Genomic DNA, 20,528 nt, shown 5'->3' with positions numbered 1-20,528 from the left:
TTGAGTTAGAAATTGACGTCATCAATTTTGAACGTTTTTTTTTTCGCTAAAACTTGGCCAAAAAAAGAGGTATCGATCTACAATTTGTGATGTAGATCAAAGAAAGCAGGGACTATTATATATATTCCGTTTTTTGAATTCGAAAAAACTTTTGTGTTTGTTTTTTGCTATTTTATAACAGAACAATTTTTTATTTGTGGGGTCAAAATCTCAAAAGTTTGAAAATCCCAGATTGCAGTTTTGTAGCGCCTTCTTTCCTCTACGCAGTCTACTCGACCAGATAGATAGTTTTGAAATTGCTTGTTAATTGTAGCTTTTAGGAGCGTTTCGAGATTTCATGTTTTTCCTCATTTTTGCTCGAACATGACCTCAGTTTGACCTCAATATCTCCTGACCTAAGGTAACCTACATAAGACTTGAGATTTTGTGCGAAGGTGTCAAATTGATTTGCGGCAAGCTACTGAAAATTTAGCGGGGCTGCGCGCCGCCGTTTTCTTGCTATTCAGGAAAATACGCAGGGGGGGTTTTATTGCCCACCCCCCAACGCACGGTAGGCGATCGGGCCGGTCTAGCCTCGCGAAACCTCAAAAACACTTTTTTCCGAAAATTGGAAAACAACGCATACTAGTCGACAGAAAATTCATCAAAGATTACGATTAGTGCATTTGCATGGCTCAGGAGACATTTTTTCGTAGACAAAAGTATCGTTAAAGACAGCGTTCCGTAACACTTCATAAGGGGGATAATCACAGCCGATTTTTACGCTCTTTGAATATTTTGCGGAAAGATGAAATTGCTAGGTGTTGAGCATCCATTTTGCATGGAAAGTGAGATTTAGGTGTTTAGACGATTCCGCCATAGAATGCAAGCAGACAAAATCAGTTCAAAATGTCTTATAATTAGGTTAACTTTTTATATTTTTTTTCTACCACTGAACATTACGTTCACTGAATTAACCAAGCCCAGCAAAAAAAGTTTTACGAGGATGAACTGAAAATAATGCTGTATCGCATGCACTAAGACACTATCTATTAGGGGAGCCAGTGAAAATTTGCAGCAACTTGCAGCCCTAGCATCCAGACACTTTTTTTCTTCTAAGGGTTGGCCGTGGCTTGGTGCACTTGAGCACAAGTGGTAAATGCCCCAAAGGGTGTTTTCGCGATAGCTCAAAACACCCAGGCAATAGAGAGCTGCAACCTGGCATACCTGACCTTTGATGCACGCTGGATCTTGTGACACCAGCCGCACTTTCAAGTCAGGTCAGGTCACTGACCTATGACGTCATAAATGAACCTCTGCACGATCCTCAGATGTCGCAACCTTGCAACGCTCTCAGTGCCAGAGTAACTTTCACAGGGAGGTGAGACTTGCAGGACTTATTGTCCTTCAGAGGTCTTACAACTTGTATATCTCAGATTTTTCCTAAATGTCACATAAAGTCAGGTTGGTCACGTGACCTCACCTATAAGTCAATGGGGAAATATGAAAACTGTTATTTTGGCGCCAGGAATGATATTCAATTGTCTCAAATACATGGAATCGTTACTTCATGCACTCCTTGCAAGATCTGATGCTGCATTTTTGCATTGTTGACCTTGCATGACGTCATTTATGACGTCACTAGGGTCATACGAGTTTTTCGTCAATAACTCCCAATCAAATTGAGCTAGAGAGTCGACAAGGTCACCAATGGACTCCGTAAGACCTGCCGAATCGAATGATATGCGATATGACCTCCTTCGACCAACTTCGTGATTTGAAGACCTCTGACCTGACCTTGACTCGAGGTCAAGGCCAGGTTGACCTTACGGTGGCCTCACCTAAACAAAAGTATACCATTCGACGCGCCTGAGCAGGGCGAACACGGCGATGTCAAAATCGTGGTTCTGCGGCCATTTTTGCGAAGTTATTTACCAAAAACCAAACCCGCTGCTTGGGTCACGTTATGAAATGGGGCCTTGCCGGGCGAGATTTACGCTGTTTCATGATATGTATAAATTGGTAGGGCATGATCGTTTGAATAAAAAATTGGTTTGGAAGCAATTTTCTATGGAAGTACACACCATTTCAATGTCCTACCCAGCTCATATCGTCATAAATTTCGACCTACCCTCAAAAGTATTCATGCGTTATTCGAACAGCAATTAGGCAAATTGCAAGCTCGCCACAGAGCATAAATCCTTTAAGAGATAGTCCTTATTTATAACATATGCTCATTAGATATTCAAGAAGGTTGCTCCTAAATATTGTGGTTCTAGCTTCAAAAACATGGATGTTATGAATGCCGATAGGTTTCGCGAGGCTACACCGGCCGGATCGCCCACTGTGCAACGGGGTGATCGGGTAAACCGTGACCTCCTGAGGCTGGAGGTCGTTTCACAACAAAGTTTTGTTTTCTGCTGCACTATATTTCCAAAACTTTTTCACAAAACTGACCAATAAATATGTTGCATGAATGAAATTGCTGTATCATTAAAAGGAAACCAGGCGTAAAAGTTTAAGTAACGTCACTGTAAGCTGATATTTTTTGCGTTATTTTTAGAACAAAATCGAAGTGAGCCGTTAAAAAAGCAAAAAATATCATTGTTCATATAGGAATATCCCATAGGAACTCGCACCCATATCGGCGTTTTCGCAGGCGCTAACGTTTGGGCAGGGATGGATCAGACCCCACAGTTGATCGGCTTTTGATCAAAGTAGATCTTCTTGAAAAGAAGGAGCATGTTGCACGTGACGAAAGGAAGCCGATGATACCCAACATAGGCGCGGGAGCCGGGGGGGCAGTGGGGGCAGCTTGCCCCCCCCCCCAACTCTGGGGCCGTGGGGGCGGTGCCCCCACAGCTTTGAGACGGAATACCACACTTTTTTTGCAAATGTTTTCTTTTTTTGTTGAAAAAGCCGAGGGGTGAAAAATAAGTGGCCTAAAATCGGTGAGAAAACTAGATTTGGGGGTACCCTAGGTTAATCTCTATTATGGTGTGCCCCCCCCCCCCCCAGTCGGAAAGTAGTTCCCGCGCCCCTGATACCCAATTTATAGATCATAGGTCATTCGTTGACCATAGGTCATACGTTGACCTTCCAAGTCAGTTTAATGACCCAATAGTCGGAAGGGTCTAGACCTGCCTTGAAGTTTTTGTCGTTAGCTTTTATGGAGCTTTTGGTATAAGAGAGAGATAGAGAGAGAGAGAGAGAGAGAGAGAGAGAGAGAGAGAGAGAGAGAGAGAGAGAGAGAGAGAGAGAGAGAGAGAGAGAGAGAGAAGAGAGAGCGAGAGAGCGAGAGAGCAAGAGAGAGAAGAGAGAGAGGAGATTATGCGAAGTGCTCCATGGGATGACCAGAGTTGGCTTCCCGACGAGACAGAGACAGAGACAGAGACAGAACAGAGACAGAGAGAGCGAGAGGGCGAGAGAGCGAGAGAGAGAGAGAGAGAGAGAGAGAGAGAGAGAGAGAGAGAGAGAGAGAGAGAGAGAGAGAGAGAGAAAGAGAGAGAGAGAAATTAGCCTCATGAAAACGGTCGGTATAGGTATTAAACTATTAAGCGACAATGCACAGATTTAAAATGAACGTGAATCTTTCTCACTAGCATGTTCAACGTGTTTCCATTTCCATCGCTAGTGACCTCGCCTTTAGGCCATGTGACCGGAAACCGGCAGCTAAACAGCAGATATTCTAGGGGCGCGGAAACCTTTAGCCCTCGCACGACCAGGCCATTTCTCATAACACGAACGACCAGGGGGGGGGGGGTTGTTACGACCCCCCCCCCCCTGGCGTTTCGAAACGGAAGGTCGTATAGCTTAGCGGAAAAAACCAACGGATTGCTCTCAACGAGATCTCGCGATTGGTGGTATATTTTTTGGTCCTAGGTCAACATTTGACCTACTTTTGACCGGTCAAAGGTCAAATTTTCGGAAAAATAGACTTTTTCAACTTTCGGCGGCGATTGCGGCAAAACGGTGGGAGATATCGACTTGAAACCTTCACTATCGTGTTCCTTGATCAATTTTCTATCGTTTGGTATGTATGTCGTTTCCCTAGCTCTAAAAATGGCGCGTTGGGAGCGCCGGAAGTCGGCAAGGTCACAGTCGGCGGCAGAAATTCGAAAAATCAAAATTTAAATTTTTGAAATCTGATTGTATTTTTGGATTTGGGAGGTCCATTTGCTCCCTATAGAAGCTAATATTGCTGCATATTCCCATTGAGGTGACAAGAATTAGCAAAATAGTGGTTCGGGCGCTTTTCAAAAATAGTACCGGACGCTGTTCCTCTTGTGACGTCATAACTCCGTGACCTGACCTGACCCGGTCAATTTTCTTGCACCACACGATAGCCAATGCTTGCCCCAACATGCATGGGAAGTTTCATCATGATCCATCAAACAATGTGGGTATCACCGGCAGAAAACCTAGGGATTCGGCGCACACGTTTGGTAACTGTCGGCCGGAGGCTGTACCTCTTATGACGTCATAACTCCGTGACCTGACATGACCCGATCAATTTTTTTTCGGCAAAAGATGCGCAAAGGTTGCCCCAGAGGGTATTGAAAATTTCAGCTCGCTACGACAAGCCGTTTAGCGTGCACTTCGAAAAAAACCTCAGGGGGGGGGGTTGATACAACCCCCCCTAGGCGTTCTAGGGTTAAGATTAGATGTGCCGCAATGTCATTCCTAGTGGTTTTCAACCTGGCTAGATCGGCTCCATGCGCTCCGCAGATCGGCAAATTTGTAGTTAAGCAGCCCTGAAGGCACTGGCCACGTTCCTGCGCTGGTCCCGGCCAAATAAGATACAAGGGACCAAACACAATTTCACATGTTGGGATGTTTCTAATCACAAGTCTAGAAACGAACGGTTAATGAGACCTGACACGTCGAATGCACGTTCTGGCCTGTAATGGGCTCTAAAAAACTGGTCACAGACCAAAGGTCATTTTGGTCAGGGTCATGCAATTTTCAGGGTAGGTGTTAACACGCGCACCGACGCACTATGGTTGGAAACGGCCTCACGGATGGCCGGGGGTCAACGCGAAAAAAATGTTTTGCCCATAACTTGTTAATGCGTAGACCGACTGCGATGAAACTTTGCATAGGTATACCAGTGTCTTTCGTGCATCATACAGTAACTCAGAAATGACGAGGTCACGTCACGTCACGCGTGTGTGACGTCATCATTGCAAGTATGTTATAAGTCGCCTAAGTCTTTCGTAATGTTATCGATATCGCGAGGCATTTTGAACATGTTTTGAATACTGCTATTACTGAATGGATATTGTTGTTATACTTTAGGGCGAGAATTATCAACGTAGTGACGCACAATGTCTTACTAATGGTCATAAAAGGTCAAAAATTTGGAGAAAAAGTATTAATGATTTTTTTTTAGATTGGGCAAAAAAGTAAGAAATAAAATGACGATCAAATGACAAAGAAAAAATGCGTCAGATTAACCCGGCAGTTGCTGGAGTATTTCCCCACCAGCCGTTTGCCGGGGGGGGGGGGGGTGTTCAACGCCCCCAGCCGATAACTCGCGAACAAATAGGCGCAGCGAAACGCACGAGGCGGCAAGGGTCTATCCCTGAAGGCCCAAGGGTCTATCTAAGTCGCTTCGCGACTTCTTGAGCTGATTTGGGGTAAAAGCTGAAGTGAAGGTAGGAAAAATTCCAGAGTGTAGGGCGGCCAGGGGACTCATAGGTGTCGATTTGTGTACTTTTAAGTGTGCCCGGGCACCCTCAATGCTGAGTTGGGCAACCCCCAAGGGGCTCTGAGCACCCACAACCAAAGTTGGTACTGGCATCACTGTTAGGCCAGACAAACGAACATCTCACCTCAAGACGGGGACGAAAGTCCGACATCTATCACCAGTGTCAATGGAAGGGAATTAAAATGCGTTTTTTTTCTGAACGGACACCATTCTGAACACTTCCGAACACCTATTAACAATTCAACACGACACACTGAACTGGAAAATGACACCCGACGTGAAAATGACGTGACCCTTCCTTATATCCCTGAGGTCATCTTAGGTCACAAAAGGGAGCCTAACAGTTTTTCGTTAATAACTTCTGGTAGGCGCATGCTAGAGCGATGATCGACTGAACGGATCGACTGACATAACCTTTTCCGGTCAGGTCTTGACCTTGACCCGGGGTCAAATTTCAAAATGAAAGTTCAAGGTCAAACTATAGTTTATTCAACGCGTCTTGGTAAGAAGAACATGATGGCTGGCAAAATAAATGTCACGACTTTTTCGAGTAAAAAGCTATGGCAGAACAAAAAATTCATAAGTGGCTATTGTTGGGGTTTTTGCCCTCTGGAGAGTTTATGCTAAGCCATTGACCTGACGTCAAATCTGAGGAATTTTTTGGCGAAAGAGCGTTGAAAGAGCTATCGAATGCGCTTTTCCGCGGCGCTGCAGCTCTATTAGTTCCCAAATTATGCGCCAGGTTTTCGAAAATTGTTCAAACAATCCAAACTTGACCTTTTTTGGCCTCTGGTCACCTGAGCTTTGACCTGACCTTATATACACCAAGTATTCTCTTCATTTTAACTGTCTTTTCAATGCCGCCTACCGCATGTCGCTACGTGGCCCAGGGGCCGAGTTAGACGGGGGTGTTCAGACTCCAGACACACACCCCCAGCCCGGCGCGGAAGGCGCTGAGCACCGGCCCAGCGCGGGTAAAACTGCTCCGTCTCCGTCTTTACTGTGTGGGCAAACACACTCCACTGGGTGGGCAAAAATCGCTACTGGGTGGGCAGCATGTTATCCGAGGCCCTGATACTAACACAATGCAGTTTTATCTAAAAGAATAGCATATGAGGTCTGCCTTAACCCTCGCCCGTATTGGTGTTTTCCAGCCGCGAACGTATGGGGGGGTCCGTTGACCCCCCCGTTGCCGTTCGCCCCTGATTGAGCTAGAGCTTCGCGGAGAAAAAACGAGCGTGTTTCCCGTGACGAAAGGAAGCCGATGATACCCAATTTTAACACGCGCACCGACGGGGGTCTGCGGCTGCGCCAACTTCATACCGACGGGGGGGCCCCCCCCCTGAGATCTCGAGAACGAAGCAAGATAGCGACAAGCGGTAAATGGCATCGGATACGCACGGACAAGGTCTACAATTTTTACAAAGGTCATTTTCAGGTCAGGTCAAAGATGACGTCACAGGGGTAAAAAAGTCAAAATGGCGGCGCTAGACATGGAGAGTTTTTCTCGAATAACTTTCGAACTAGTCAAGGTAGGAACAAACTAAGGGCAGCATCGTGATCCTTTCGTCAATCCGTATCGAATGATATATATGTTGACCTCGAAAGGTCAAGGTCAAAGGTTGACCTCAGATCACGTGACCTCGAGGTCATCATGCATATCATTCGATGCGCCTTGACGAGCTGAACACAATGAGACCATCCGCGCGGCTGTATCTTGTCCCTGTACGGAGTTATTGGCAAAAAAATCTTTGGTGACCTTTGATGACGTCACATGACCTTACAGCTGCCCAACAGCAAAACAGACCTCAAGACAGTGAAGGTTGATCGTATATGAAGTCATGTAGGGGAAGTTGGGGGAACGCCGAATACTTTTTTTCTGACGCCCGTAGCACGCAAGGTAGACAACATAAGCTATTCTTGTTGGCGTCATTCGAGAGGCCAGTCTTTTGCCTTTCAAACATACCAGGCGCATTTGATGAATTCGCATACCGTTAAGCGCACAAACTAAAAATATCAAAGAATTGACTTTTTCGGCGTTGCCCCGGACTGCGGGGAAAGCCGAAAGTGGGAGAAATGATCTACGGGGAATGCCGACATTGATGTTTTGCCACTTTATCTCAAACTTTATCCAGAATTTATCAAAATTGACACGCGTTTTAAGAGCTTGAGGACGGTTGGTGCACACTGGAAGTTATAATTGTGTGATATAATAAGAAAATGCCAGGTAAATAATTCCTTATAGGTAACAGGCCGTTGTGTCGGTTGAAAGTGTAATTTGTGTGACTAAAAATTCGCGTTGCTATTCTACAGCAGTTAAGTCCACGTAGTGTGCTTTAACGTGCGTAATTGCACGTTTTCGGCATTACCCCAGCCAGCCATACTTTCATTTGCAGGCCCATAACTTTTCAACGTGCCGTATAAATTTCAAATAGGCAGCACACTTATGCAAAGACATGCTGAAGATTACTTGACCGAATTGGTCAGACAAACGGTAGCATAATGAGTAAGAAATGCAGCTTCAAAGGCACATGTAGTACACTAGGAACGCGTACCTTGAAAACGCTCTTGGCGCCCTCACAGCCGAAGTATTCCGAATGACGACTCGTAACAAACATGCGATAATTGTAGTCACTTAAGCTTCAGAGCATCACTAACAGGTGGCATCGATGTCTTACGGTTTTCGAAATATCTCGAATTTCGGCTTTGCCCCAACTCCGGCATTGCCCCAACTTCCCCTATGGTTTATGGGGTCATTCCTACCCGTTTTAGTGGTAAAAACAGGGAGTTGATTTTTCCCCCATTGACTTATAATGGGGAGGTCGAGAAATTGACCTGACCTTAGGTCATCGATATCAAAATTCCGAGATAAACAAATTGTAGCTACTAATGACCTTATAACATCCTGCGACTTCCAAAGGCCTCCGACATCTACTGTAGCTCTGGCACGGTGACAAAGTTGCAAAAAAGTGACTTGAGGTTGGGTCATTCAAAGTGACCTGGTGACCTGACCTTAAAAGTTAGGAGGTTCAAACTTGCACACCATGTGTAAAGTTGATGAGAGAATAGTCGTACCAAATTTCGTAAAAACCTCAGGGGGCGGATATCCGCCCCCCCCCGTCGGTGCGCGTGTTAAGGTCCTAGGTCATTGGTTGACCTTCCAGGTCAGGTCAATGACCCAAAAAAGGGAAAATCGGGACCTGTTAGAACGTCGTAAAGTGTGGCTGCTATGGTTTTTTTTCGGGGTGCTGATCACGATTATTATGTTAGTTTTGATCACAAAGATGTCGTCATGCATTTAGGCCAGGTGGGGTCAGGACGGGTCAGGTCAACCAGTAGGGGTCCTGCCGGGTATTCGTATAAGGTGTCAACCGCCTCCGATAGCTTCGTCACATGTTACAAAGGCACCAAAACTACTTCGTAAATGTTCATATGGTTGCTAAATTCGAATTCAGCTCCAAAAACTAGCTTAGAAACATGTAAAACTCGAAAAAGTGAAACGAGGTCATCAAAGGTCAATGGTCATCAAAGGTCAATGACCTGACCTGACCTTTAGGTGACCTTGAAACCCACCCTATTGCATGTGAGCAACATCATATCACATGTTTGAACGCTTGAAACCACGAAAAGACTGCAAACGCACGGCTAATGCGAGCCGACATACGCCAAATCGCGATTCCGGCCAAACATGGTCTCGAAAAATAGGTCACAGGTCAAAGGTCATTTGGGTCAGGGTCATGAAATTTCAAGGGTAGGTGTAAAATTGATCAACGCGAGGGCAGTACTGAAAGTTTCGTCGTGATCGGCCGCTTTTTACGCGAGTTATTCGCGAAAAACCGAGGGGGGGGTCCGTTCGACCCCCCCCCCCCCAATGCATACAGGCGAGGGTTAAAGCTCTGGGCACCCCCAACCATTTTCACAAATCGACACCCCTGCCAGGGGTGCTGGGTGCTTGCTGATTCCTACAGAGGTGGAGAGTTTATTACGGAGCGAGCGAAGCGAGCGTAGTCTTTCCTTAGATTAACGGAAATTTCTGAGTATGAGCGGCCGGCCGGCCGGCCGTGCGGACGCTTTTGCGAGGCTTATATCTCAGCAACCACTTGACCGATTTACATGCGGTAATTTTTGTAGGGTTGCTTCATTCCTTCTACCAAGTATTGGACTATTCCCGATGCATGTGGGTGAGCCTTATGCACGTGCCACGTGCAAAACGAAGAGGTGTCAGTTTTGTAATTGTTGCAATATCTCGGTAACTACTGGGCCGATTGCGCTGAGAGTTGGCATGTAGGTAGGCACCCACTAGGCACTGCATATCCATGTGCCAGAGTTGGGGTGCTGCTGCACGTGCGCACGTGCAGGGGTCGTTTCCAGATCTCGAGAACGGCTCGACCGATTGCGCTCAAATTTGGTACACAGTTAGGGACCGGTTAGTAGGGTGCCGTGCACAAGTCAGTTGGGACCCATTTTGCACGTGCGCACGTGCAGGGTGCCGCTTCCAGATCTCGAGAACGGCTGGGCCGATTGTGCTCAAATTTGGCTCATCGCTAGAGACCGGTTATTAGGGTGCCGTACACAAGTCAGTTGGGGGTACCCCCTCGCAATTTCGCACGTGCAAGGCCCACTCTCTCGCTCGCTCCGTTAGTCGCCTTAAAAGGCGTTATACTGGTAGCAATTCTACAAAATCAACACAATATCCACGTTCGCATGGCTTCAGGAGACATGGGAATGTCTTTTTGAAATGTATGGACAAATTACCGCCAGAAACTGAACTGGAAATCATACCGTCCGATCCTAAAGACCGTCCTCTCCTCTGACAGCATTGTCTCGAGACTGAAAGTGTGCAAATTCTGGCTTAGTCAAGCGGAAAGAATGATTCGGACGGGTGCTCTGGAGTGCCGAAAAGTGGTTTATACTAACAGCCAGCACCCAATAAAAAGAATACAGTTTCCTGGTCACCGACGAATCCACAGAAGCTGATGCCTGATTCATATCAAGAAGGCGTACGGAGTGGAAGTTATGGCCGAGCTCTGCCGCGCGGAAAAGCTTAGGGAACTTCGAGCACCTCCTGTAGGCAAACAAAGTGTCACAATTGACTTCCGTTTGTGTGATGTCAAATGTCCAACATTTTTCAATCTAACGGTGTGTTGTTTATGTGCAAAAATATAGGTTGCGTGTCTCCCGTGGGGGCTTACTTTATGTCATTCTTTCTTGATTACCCTGTAGCTCCCCGATAACATTCAGAACCATTCAGAACCCAAGTCAATCACCAGACGCATGAATCTAAAGATCCACATATCTTTAAGGGTCTCTTCAGCCGTCTTTGAGGGCCACACCCATGTCAAGGGGCCCTACGTCGAGCTCTAGGGGCCCCACGTGAACCTTTGAGGGCAAATGTTGCGCAGGTCTCCGAAGGTCCGCGCAGATCTTTTAGGGCCCGCGCAAATCTCTGATGGCCTCTGACAGAAAAGACGAGTTTCTGAGGCCCTAAACGATCTCCTGCGGAGTGTCGGCAGTCAGCACCGTGTGGTCACGTGTACCTCTGTGGGTCACCCCTTAACCTGACTTCCAATGGCCCCACATAGGGCCCAGAGAGGCTTAGGGCCCAGAGAGGCTTCAGGTGCCGAAAGAAAAAGCCCGTCAGGTGGCCTACAATTTTTTTTTTTAGTTTTCAAAAAAATCATCGCGCCCGGGCTGTGACGAAAAATAAGTGGCCTAAATCCGATGAGAAAACAGGATTTGGGGGTACCTTATATTTGGCTCCCTCCCTAGTGTGCCCCGCGCTGAAGCCCTGGATCCGCTAGTGAAAGCACCCCTGACATTTTGACAATTCTCAACCCATGGCCAGAGCCCTCAGGTAGTTTGGTACCCTCAGGATATCTGAAGCATCTGTTCACTAATGTGTAAACCAAAAATGAGCCTGATCTGACTTGTAAGCCAGCGGCCAGAGCCCAAAATGTGAACAAGCCAAACATTGGTAATTTTTACTTTGACTTGACCTGAGCTGTGGTGTCATCGGTGACCTCGAGGTTAATGAAATTACGTTTAGTTCGACAGTTCTTCCGGGGCTATCAGACGCCGTTTGAATTTTGACGATCGGCCCAGTAGTTTCGGAGTTGGAGAGGGGGCTATTAAGAACCCCCCCCCCCCCCAGTAGGGCGCGTTATACGCAGACCCCAATGGGCCGCGGGTTAATGGCCTAAAACTGGTGAGAAAACTAGGGGTCTGTTCCAGTCGCACTTCCTAACACCAGGTGTTAGGAAGTGCGACTGGAACAGGCCCTAGATTCGAGGGTACCCTAGATTGATCTATGTCATGAAAAGACATGTCAAGAGGTAAATAGGCATCAGATGAGCAGAGTCAGATAATTGTTTGTTTGTTTTGTTGGGTTAGGCCCTTTCGGTCGACAAGACCATTGCAGAGCCGGAAGGATGATAGGAATTAGGGGGAGACATTGGTCTGGGCAGGCACCCTAGAGAGTCGCCGGGGCTGAGCCCGTCCATAGGACAAGCCGACCAGCCCCCCAAGCACTCTCTGCACCCGGCTACGGGGTGCAGCTCCCTCGGGAGCAGCGGTGCCGCTCCAAGGGAGCAGCCCGCATGAGATAAAGTTGCCTGTCCAGCCCGGAAGGGATTGTGGCGTGGAGGAGAAGGATTTCAGTATCCTGAGGATAGAAGCACGGATAGGTGTGAGTCAGATAATAGTTCCCGCACAGCTGACCTTATGTGAAACAGAGTATGAAGGGAGAATGGTAAACGCTCCGACTTCCATCTTGCTATGATTGGTATGCCAGTCAAAAGCCTGTCTCCGGCAGACACGTGCCACCATACGGTCACCCAGATGCCTGGAGAGTAATGAATTACGGGGTAGAAGGGATGGATTCGAATCTCACGCCAGAGTGACTTTTTGCATGGGTACCTAGGTAGCTTACGTTCTCCGACACATATTTCAGTCCTAACTTACCTATATCTCCGTCGTCAAGACCAAATCAACTCCTGAAACCGAGGTGCAGACCATCCACAGTGATCGGCAAAAACCAACTCCGAGAAGCGGCAAAATGGAGACAATCGAAAGTCGTCAGGGTAGAACTATCAGCCAAAGTTCTGATTCTCACACACACTGCGCACAGTTTTTGTCCCCGACGGCCGGCAGCCACGCTACACTGACCCCCCCCCCCCCCCTCCGCCTCCCGATTCACCCGCCCAGTGTGCAGCGGCCGGGGAGCGCGCCTGGGTCAGTGTGCAGCGGCCGGGGAGCGCCTGTCACCGGTCAGTCGGCACGGCCGTGACGTCAGAGCCGGCCGCGTGGGCCGGCCGGGTGACAGGCCGACCGCCATCGAAAAGGGCAAACCGCATGTCAACCCGCCGAGGCGTCCCGTGGCACCCAGGTTAAGTGCAGTTCTTATGGGCTTTGTTTTAAACCCGCGCCGTGCTGAGGGGCGTTTTCACGCCCCCTTTAAGCTTCTCGCGCGCCGTTTTTGGTAAACCTGTTGGCTGTTCATACATCTTTTCCGCACATGTTGCGAAAATTTCAGACCCGGGTCGTTCAAGGTCAGGTCACCAGGTCACGTCAAGTGGCATTACCTCAGAAAACGTTCATAGGCTCGCTGTAGCTACCCTGACCAAGCGATCGCTTTGAAACTTTCAGCGATTGATCAGAGTAACAGTATCAATAAAATGTACATCTGGAATTTTGATAACTGTGACGTAAGTTCAAGTAAATTTTGCGACCTCTCCATTATAAATCAATGGAAGAAAATTGAAATGCGCCTGTTTTGGACGAATGTCCTAAACACTCTCAAACATCGTTTACTGTTAACGCCAGACCCCTTGAGACCCTATTTTTTCGCGATTATTTGTAAATGCGTGGAATAATTTTAACCATATTTAGAAAGTAGATGTTTCAAGACCTGCCGAAACTTTTTCTTCAAATACATTTTGTTGTCACTTGAATATTTGTGGCACTTGTCATTGACTCGTAATGTTAACTGTTTTTCCATCCTGGATAGAGGCTTTCTACGTCATATGACATTAGGCTCCGCCCACGACTGCGGCATTGACCTGTGCCCATCAGCGACCTCTGTACGAACGACACCCCTGCCATCTGTAAAGGACTATGAATTTCGCTGACGCTTCACGTGCTATGAATCAATTGCAGCAGACGGTCAAGTAAATGTTATGCTCTTGTTGACTCTTGTATATAGGACCAAGAGGACCATCACTCCTCAACCTACTACTCACACGTGCTTCGAACAAACGTTAACGATTCCTAACAATTAACAAATACGATTTTCGATGTAGGGTAGGGGAGAGTGGGGTAAGATGCCCAGGGTGGGAAAGACGCCCCACCCCCTCTAGCGGCGAAACAAAGAATCGAACCTGGAAATTAATGTTCTTAGCGTAAAGCGGAAGCCTGCCTTGTTAACTGCACAAAAATTTGCGAAGCTCAGTTGGGCAGCGGCTGGCTGGTGATTGCATGTTTTTTATTTGCTGCTTTCAAAAAATATTTTGGTGTCAAAACATTGTAAATATCAAAGAAGGTAGATAATTTTTGCGTCCCTTGCTATAGTCGTGATACATTAACATGCGTGTACTGTGTCCCAAACAATTTATTTCAGGGTGTAGTTTTATGGCTAACAAATTGTACTGATTTAATGTTACTTCGGTACCTTGGGGTAAGATGCCCCCTGTCCTGATGGGGAAAGACGCCCCCCTAAATTCGTAGGCTGTCCTTCAAGCATCCCGTCAAATCATTTATTACATACTTGTGATTAGAGACAAAAGCCGATCTGGGACTATTGAGAGTCCAGTACGGTCGGGTGCTCCCCATGCCGGTCTCTCGGCCCATACAACGACTTTTTGGGCGGCATCTGACTCTGAGAGCCCTCACGACGGCCTCTGTGGGCCCCATTATTGGCTCCAGGGCCCCTCACGACATCCTTTGAGGGCTCCCACGTTGGCTCCACGGGCCGCGCTGGCATCTGGGGTCAACACGATGGGCTCGAGGGCCCTCAAGCATCATGAAGACCTACAAGGGCCTCACAGTGGTCTCTGAACGCCACCACGGAGGCTTGTTTGGCCGCGCTGGACTATGATGGCCCTAACGATGACCTCTGAAGCCCCTTACGACTACTTTTGGGGGCCCTTACGATGACGTTTGGTGTCTACTGCAGGCTCGAAGGGACTGCTGATTCGTTCAGGCGATTCACGTGCCCATTTATGTCACTTATAGTGCAGGGGGCATCTTACCCAACGCCAGGGGGCGTCTTTCCCACCCTGTGGGGTAAGATGCCCCCTTTCACTTCTTCAGGGAAATGCTTAATAGCAAAAAAAATTATCATATTTCAGGCACGAAAGTGTGATATTTTTGGAGAAAAATGATGTCGGCTTCCGTTGAAACTCCAAGTTTTTGCTTTCCGATCGTCATTTTCGAATAAAATCTGACATAGTAAAACCCTGGGCATCTTTCCCCACTCTCCCCTATCTGTTTGAAATACGAGCGAGCCTTATGATGTGAAGCGAAGGCAATTAACTTATTATTGCGTTGTTCGATGGTTGCATAGCGATGTACAAATCAGGAGCTACTTGATGACATCCGAGATCCCATTATCGCATTATCTGCAACGCCATAGGCTTTAAATACAGGTGAATATTTCCTAACCTTATGTCAGTTATATGCCATCTGCCCGTCATTTGCAGCTTATAAAAAATAAAACAAATATCAGCGAACATATCAGCATTGTACAAGCAATGCGCATTGAGCATTTATGGCTCCTCAGCCGGTCCCGTAGCTCAGTTGGTAGAGCGTTGGCCTCCGCGTGGTGAGAGCACGCGTTCTCGGTTAAAACAGTCCGGGTTCGAAGCGCGACGGGCGCTTGACATTTATGGGCCTCCTGTCATGTATGTATGGTTGCGGTTGGTGGCAGGCCGTAGCCAGGCGAAGTCAGTGAGGGGACCGGCCGTGCGCGGCTATGTGCGCACGTTAAACTTTGGACTCTAAATTCTACCATAGAACCGGAATTGCGCGATCGGAGGGTAGAGGGCAGGGTCACCGCAACAAGCTTCGCTTAGCGGTGGCTCTGTCCTTGTGAATCCTTCCAATCAAAAGGTTCGGACTAAATTTATTTAGAAAAAAAATGTCGCTCTCTGGGCACTGTCAGCCAAGACGCTACGCACAACTCCGCCGGCTTTCGGCACCGTTCGACCGTCCCCGCTCCCTGCCACAGCGAGAGTGACCGCGCGCCGGCCCGAAACCGCCGCAGGCCAAGACCACAGAGGCGGGGCTTAGCTCTGACGTCATAACGTATCACAGACTGACTGGTGATAGCCTCTACACACCGGGTGAAAATCTTGCTCGAAATTTAACATTACGAGTCAATGACAAGTGCCTGGAATATTGAAATGGCGGTAAAATATCTAAATTGTAAAAGTTTCGGCAGGTCTTGAAACGGCCATGTCCTGAGCTTGGTTGAAATTCCTCCACGCATTTAAAAATAATCGCGAAAAATTAGGGTCTCAAGGGGTCTGGCGTTAACAGTAGTAGGTAAACACCAGCATAACGCCTTTTGGGGCGAATAACGGAGCGAGCGAGAGGGTGGGCCTTGCACCTGCGAAATTGCGAGGGGTTACCTCCAACCGACTTGTGCACGGCACCCTACTAACCGGTCTCTAGCAATGTGCCAAATTTGAGCACAATCGGCCCAGCCGTTCTTGAGATCTGGAAGCGGCACCCTGCACGTGCGCACGTGCAAAATGGGTCCCAACTGACTCGTGCACGGCACCTTACTAACTGCTCCGTAACCGTGTACCAAATTTGAGCGCAATCGGTCCAGCCGTTCTCGAGATCTGGAATCGACCCCTGCACGTGCGCACGTGCAGCAGCACCCGAACTCTGGCACATGGATATGCATTGCCTAGTGGGTGCCTAGGCCTACCTACATGCCAACTTTCAGCGCAATCGGCCCAGTAGTTGCCGAGATGTTGCAACTATTACAAAAGTGACACTTCTTCGTTTTGCACGTGGCACGTGCATAAGGGGTCACCCACATGCATCGGGAATAGTCCAATACTTGGTAGAATGAATGAAGCTACCCTAAAAAAAATACCGCATGTAAATCGGTCAAGTGGTTGCTGAGATATAAGCCTCGCAAAAGCGTTCGCACGGCCGGCGGCCGCTCATACTCAGAAATTTCTGTTAATCTAAGGAAAGACGCCTATTCAAGATATATATTTAAAGATGCCTATTTAAAGATATATAAAGAACTTATATATATAAAGAACTTATATATATAAAGAACTTATATATAAAGAACTATAAAGAGCTTCAGCTCCCGATCGCCAGCGTGTGCTGAGCTATCGCAGAAAATCCCTATGGAGGGCGAGAGCTGAGCTATGGCAGAAAATCCCTATGGAGGGCGAGAGCTGCCCACAGTCCTCCTCCCGCCAGAAGCAGAAGCGCAGAAAATCCCTATGGAGGGCGAGAGCTGAGCTATGGCAGAAAATCCCTATGGAGGGCGAGAGCTGCCCACAGTCCTCCTCCCGCCAGCAGCAGAAGTAGCTTTGTTTTCAGTCTAGCAGAGCTATACAAAATGAAATGGGTGGATTGATTATGTTTCTGAGTGAATTACATACGAAAGAGTAAAACTATCGAACCAACATATGTTTATCAGAGTTCTTATTTGATAGAGCAATACCAGTGTCATATTTGTTTAACATCATCGACCATAAATAAATAAATAAATAGAAGTCCTGAAAAAACGGATGGCTTTGGCATAGATTTTCGACTGCGTGGTCCATCGGTCTTGGTCGGGAGCCATTGGCGCTGGGGGTCCATTACAGACCACAGACGCACGCCTCCCCCCCCCCCCCCCCACCTGAGAATTGTGCCTACGCACCTCCGCGTCCCCTCCCTCCTCCTTCGCTACCCTGCCTCCTCCTTACCGGAGACAGCCGAGCCCAGTAGGGTCAGAGAGGCGAGCAGCACGGTCAGGCCGGCGGCGCTGGTCATGGTCCTGTCGGCGGTCCGTCAGCTGTGTCCGTCAGCAGCACGGTCCGCTGCGCGCTGGTCCGCCTCCTGTCGGCGCTGTGTCGGCGCTGTGCGGAGGTGGCCGGTCGGACCGCAGAACCCCACTGTGCCCGCTGAGTCCACTGACAGACACCGCTGACACCCCGAGGGCGCCGATCCGGGACACCGTGGGCGCCCGCCCGCCCACCCCGTCACCAAAGGTCGCGCACCCAGGTGTGACGGCCGCGGTAAATGTCAGCGGCGACAAGCCGCCAACCGCGCTACGGCACTGCGGTACTGCGCGGCGCGGTACAGACTGCCGAGCGGTGTAGGGTCTGTTCCAGTCGCACTTCCTAACACCTCTAAACTCCTTCCTCCAAGATTGCTTCCCTGTTCTCTTGAAAGTATCGCGTCGGGCTGTGGCGTCTCGGCGAACTGCTCAATTCAGTTTGAGGACCCCAGCAGTGAGGTCATGGCCATGACCTCACCTTATTGACCTGACCTTAGGTCATCGATATCAAAATTCCGAGATGAACAAATTGTAGCTACTAATGACCTTATAACATCCTGCGACTTCCAAAGGCCTCCGACATCTACTGTAGCTCTGGCACGGTGACAAAGTTGCAAAAAAGTGACTTGAGGTTGGGTCATTCAAAGTGACCTGATGACCTGACCTTAAAAGTTAGGAGGTTCAAAGCTGCACACCATGTGTAAAATTGATGAGAGAATAGTCGTACAAAATTTTGCGGTGCTAGCGCCGCGGTTTTCCCGCTATCTACGAAAAACCTCAGGGGGGGGCGGATATCCGCCCCCCGTCGGTGCGCGGGTTAAATGTTTAAGTCTTTCCTTGATTCCAATTTTGGCAATTAGTCGCACAGGGGCGGAAGGTATTTTGCCCCACCAATAAGCGTTTTGCCCCACCAACTTTACTTTGTTGCTTTGCAAATTAATCTGTTTCGCATTTAAAAGCTTTGGAATGTCTGTTTAATGCAAAATAACATGTCTGTAATGATAGGAATAGATTCAGTGTGGCATTTTATTCAACTTTATAATCGGAAATTGTGAGTTTGACGACTTTTTGCCCAACCACCTTCCCTGGAAAAGCTCCACCTATATGTAGTCGCAGCGTGAATCCTTCGTACGTGCGGTCGGAGATTCTCAGCACGGCCACCCCGGTCCCCCGGTCGACCACAGGCTGCAGCCCATAGGTCACTTTGGATCAGTGAGTGAACCTGTATATATATATTTTTTTTGCAAAGAAATTCGCATGGAAGCGTATTTTGAGAATAAAATGTCCGTAGGCTGAGCTCGTTTCCTATATCATGCTAAATACGCATCAAGATAAAGGTTTTTGAAGAAAAAAACACCGGGCTGCAAATTGCGTTTATTGGATTTTATAATAAAAAAAAATCAGCGAAAGCTGGTTCTTATACTCTTATTTTGCAACACCTTGTAAATCATGCATGAACATGACTTACATTTTAGACTGACGCCCCTGTCACTAGCTGACAATGGCGCCCCTCTCAAGCAGGGGCCCGGGAACGATTTTCAAGTTGGGGGGGGGGGGCGAGCCTAAAATACCTGACATGATGCATATGAAACAGTGGCGTAGCTAGGAGTCTAAGGGGACACGTATTATCCCCCTCCCCCATCGGGTTCAAAGGGACCCTCGGGTCCGAGGGGCCCTACGGCGCGGCGCCATTTGACCGCTGAGGGTTAACGATGGTCAGTTCATAGGGGCATTTCGGTTCTGCGACAACTGAGCGAACGTCATTTCAGCGAACGACATTTGAGCGAAACATTTTCAGCGATTATCAATTTAAGCGATTGGCTTTTTCAGCGATTGTCAAGTCGGCGAATTCAATCACAGCGATTATCAACTTTAGCGAGGACCAGAATCAGCGAAACCATATTGAGCGAACATATGGTGGTCAGTGGGAGACCAGTTGAGCGATGCAGTTACAGCGAATGACCGAACGCGACGAAAGTCAATCGTTTGCTACTTTTCGGAAATTATTGCACCTCTTCACGTAATTTGAATTTTGAAGAAACATATGTACATCGTCATCGGACGACCAACAAGGGGTGCATGGGAGGCCGAGGGGAAGGAGGCGGGCAAAATTTGAATCGAAAATGTGGAACGTGAGAGAAAGGGCGACGGAAGGAATGCCAAGGACCAATAACAAACTAGAGAGATGGCACAGGGGAATCCAGTCTATGTTTCAGGGACCTCACCCAAATATCTGGAAATTCGTACGGTGCTTGGGGCAAGAACAAATTTTACAACATGGGGAACTGATCCAACTTCAAGCGGGGCAATTTCGCGAAAAAAAAGCACAAGCAATATTGATCTCTGAACAAACGTTTGGTCACCATTATTGACAAAGAGCAGGGTGGGTTAGGGGGGGGGGGTGAAATTGAACCGTTGGAGTTTTTGACAAATGTAGCATTAAAATTGGAGCTCAATGCCTGGCCTTTGAACGCGCGACATCCGCCATCCAGTACAGGATAACCATGAGATATTCCGGAAACATTCGTACGCATACGCTCGCAAAAGAAAAAAATCCACCGTTACAGGACGATGAAATGTTTCGCTGAACTGACAGTCGCTCAAATTGTAGTCGACGAAATATATGTCGCTGAAACATAGCTTTCGCTAAAATTGATAATCGCTATATTTGATAATCGATGAACTTGATAATCGCTGAATTGCCATTCGCTGAAAATGGTTCGCTCAAATGACGTTCGCTCAAATGACACTCGCTAAAGTCGCTCGCACCGGGGCATTTCCCGCCTGTGATGGTCCCACACTTATTTTTGATAGGGCCCCATAACGGCA

At 47.9% G+C, this 20,528-nt stretch overlaps 1 protein-coding gene across 2 annotated transcripts in view; it reads right to left on the bottom strand.

Annotated features, from left to right (window-relative positions):
* LOC122389792 (prophage side tail fiber protein homolog StfR-like) overlaps positions 1–17,844 on the bottom strand; it is a 108,838-nt gene extending 90,994 nt beyond the window's left edge. The window contains exon 1 of one of the 2 annotated variants that reach the window (XM_043382190.1): positions 17,626–17,844. In XM_043382190.1, the coding sequence (XP_043238125.1) occupies positions 17,626–17,692 (67 nt within the window). In that variant the 5' untranslated portion in view covers positions 17,693–17,844. The remainder of the gene's footprint in view (positions 1–17,625) is intronic. The other variant, XM_043382191.1, reaches the window with a different exon arrangement.
* Positions 17,845–20,528: the final 2,684 nt, after the last annotated feature.

Source organism: Amphibalanus amphitrite, unplaced genomic scaffold, assembly GCF_019059575.1.
Source record: "Amphibalanus amphitrite isolate SeventyFive unplaced genomic scaffold, NRLGWU_Aamphi_draft 000372F_arrow, whole genome shotgun sequence".
NCBI classification, from domain to species: Eukaryota; Metazoa; Arthropoda; class Thecostraca; order Balanomorpha; family Balanidae; genus Amphibalanus; species Amphibalanus amphitrite.
Note: the sequence above shows the minus strand (reverse complement) of the source record. Positions and strands in the feature narration are given on the sequence as shown.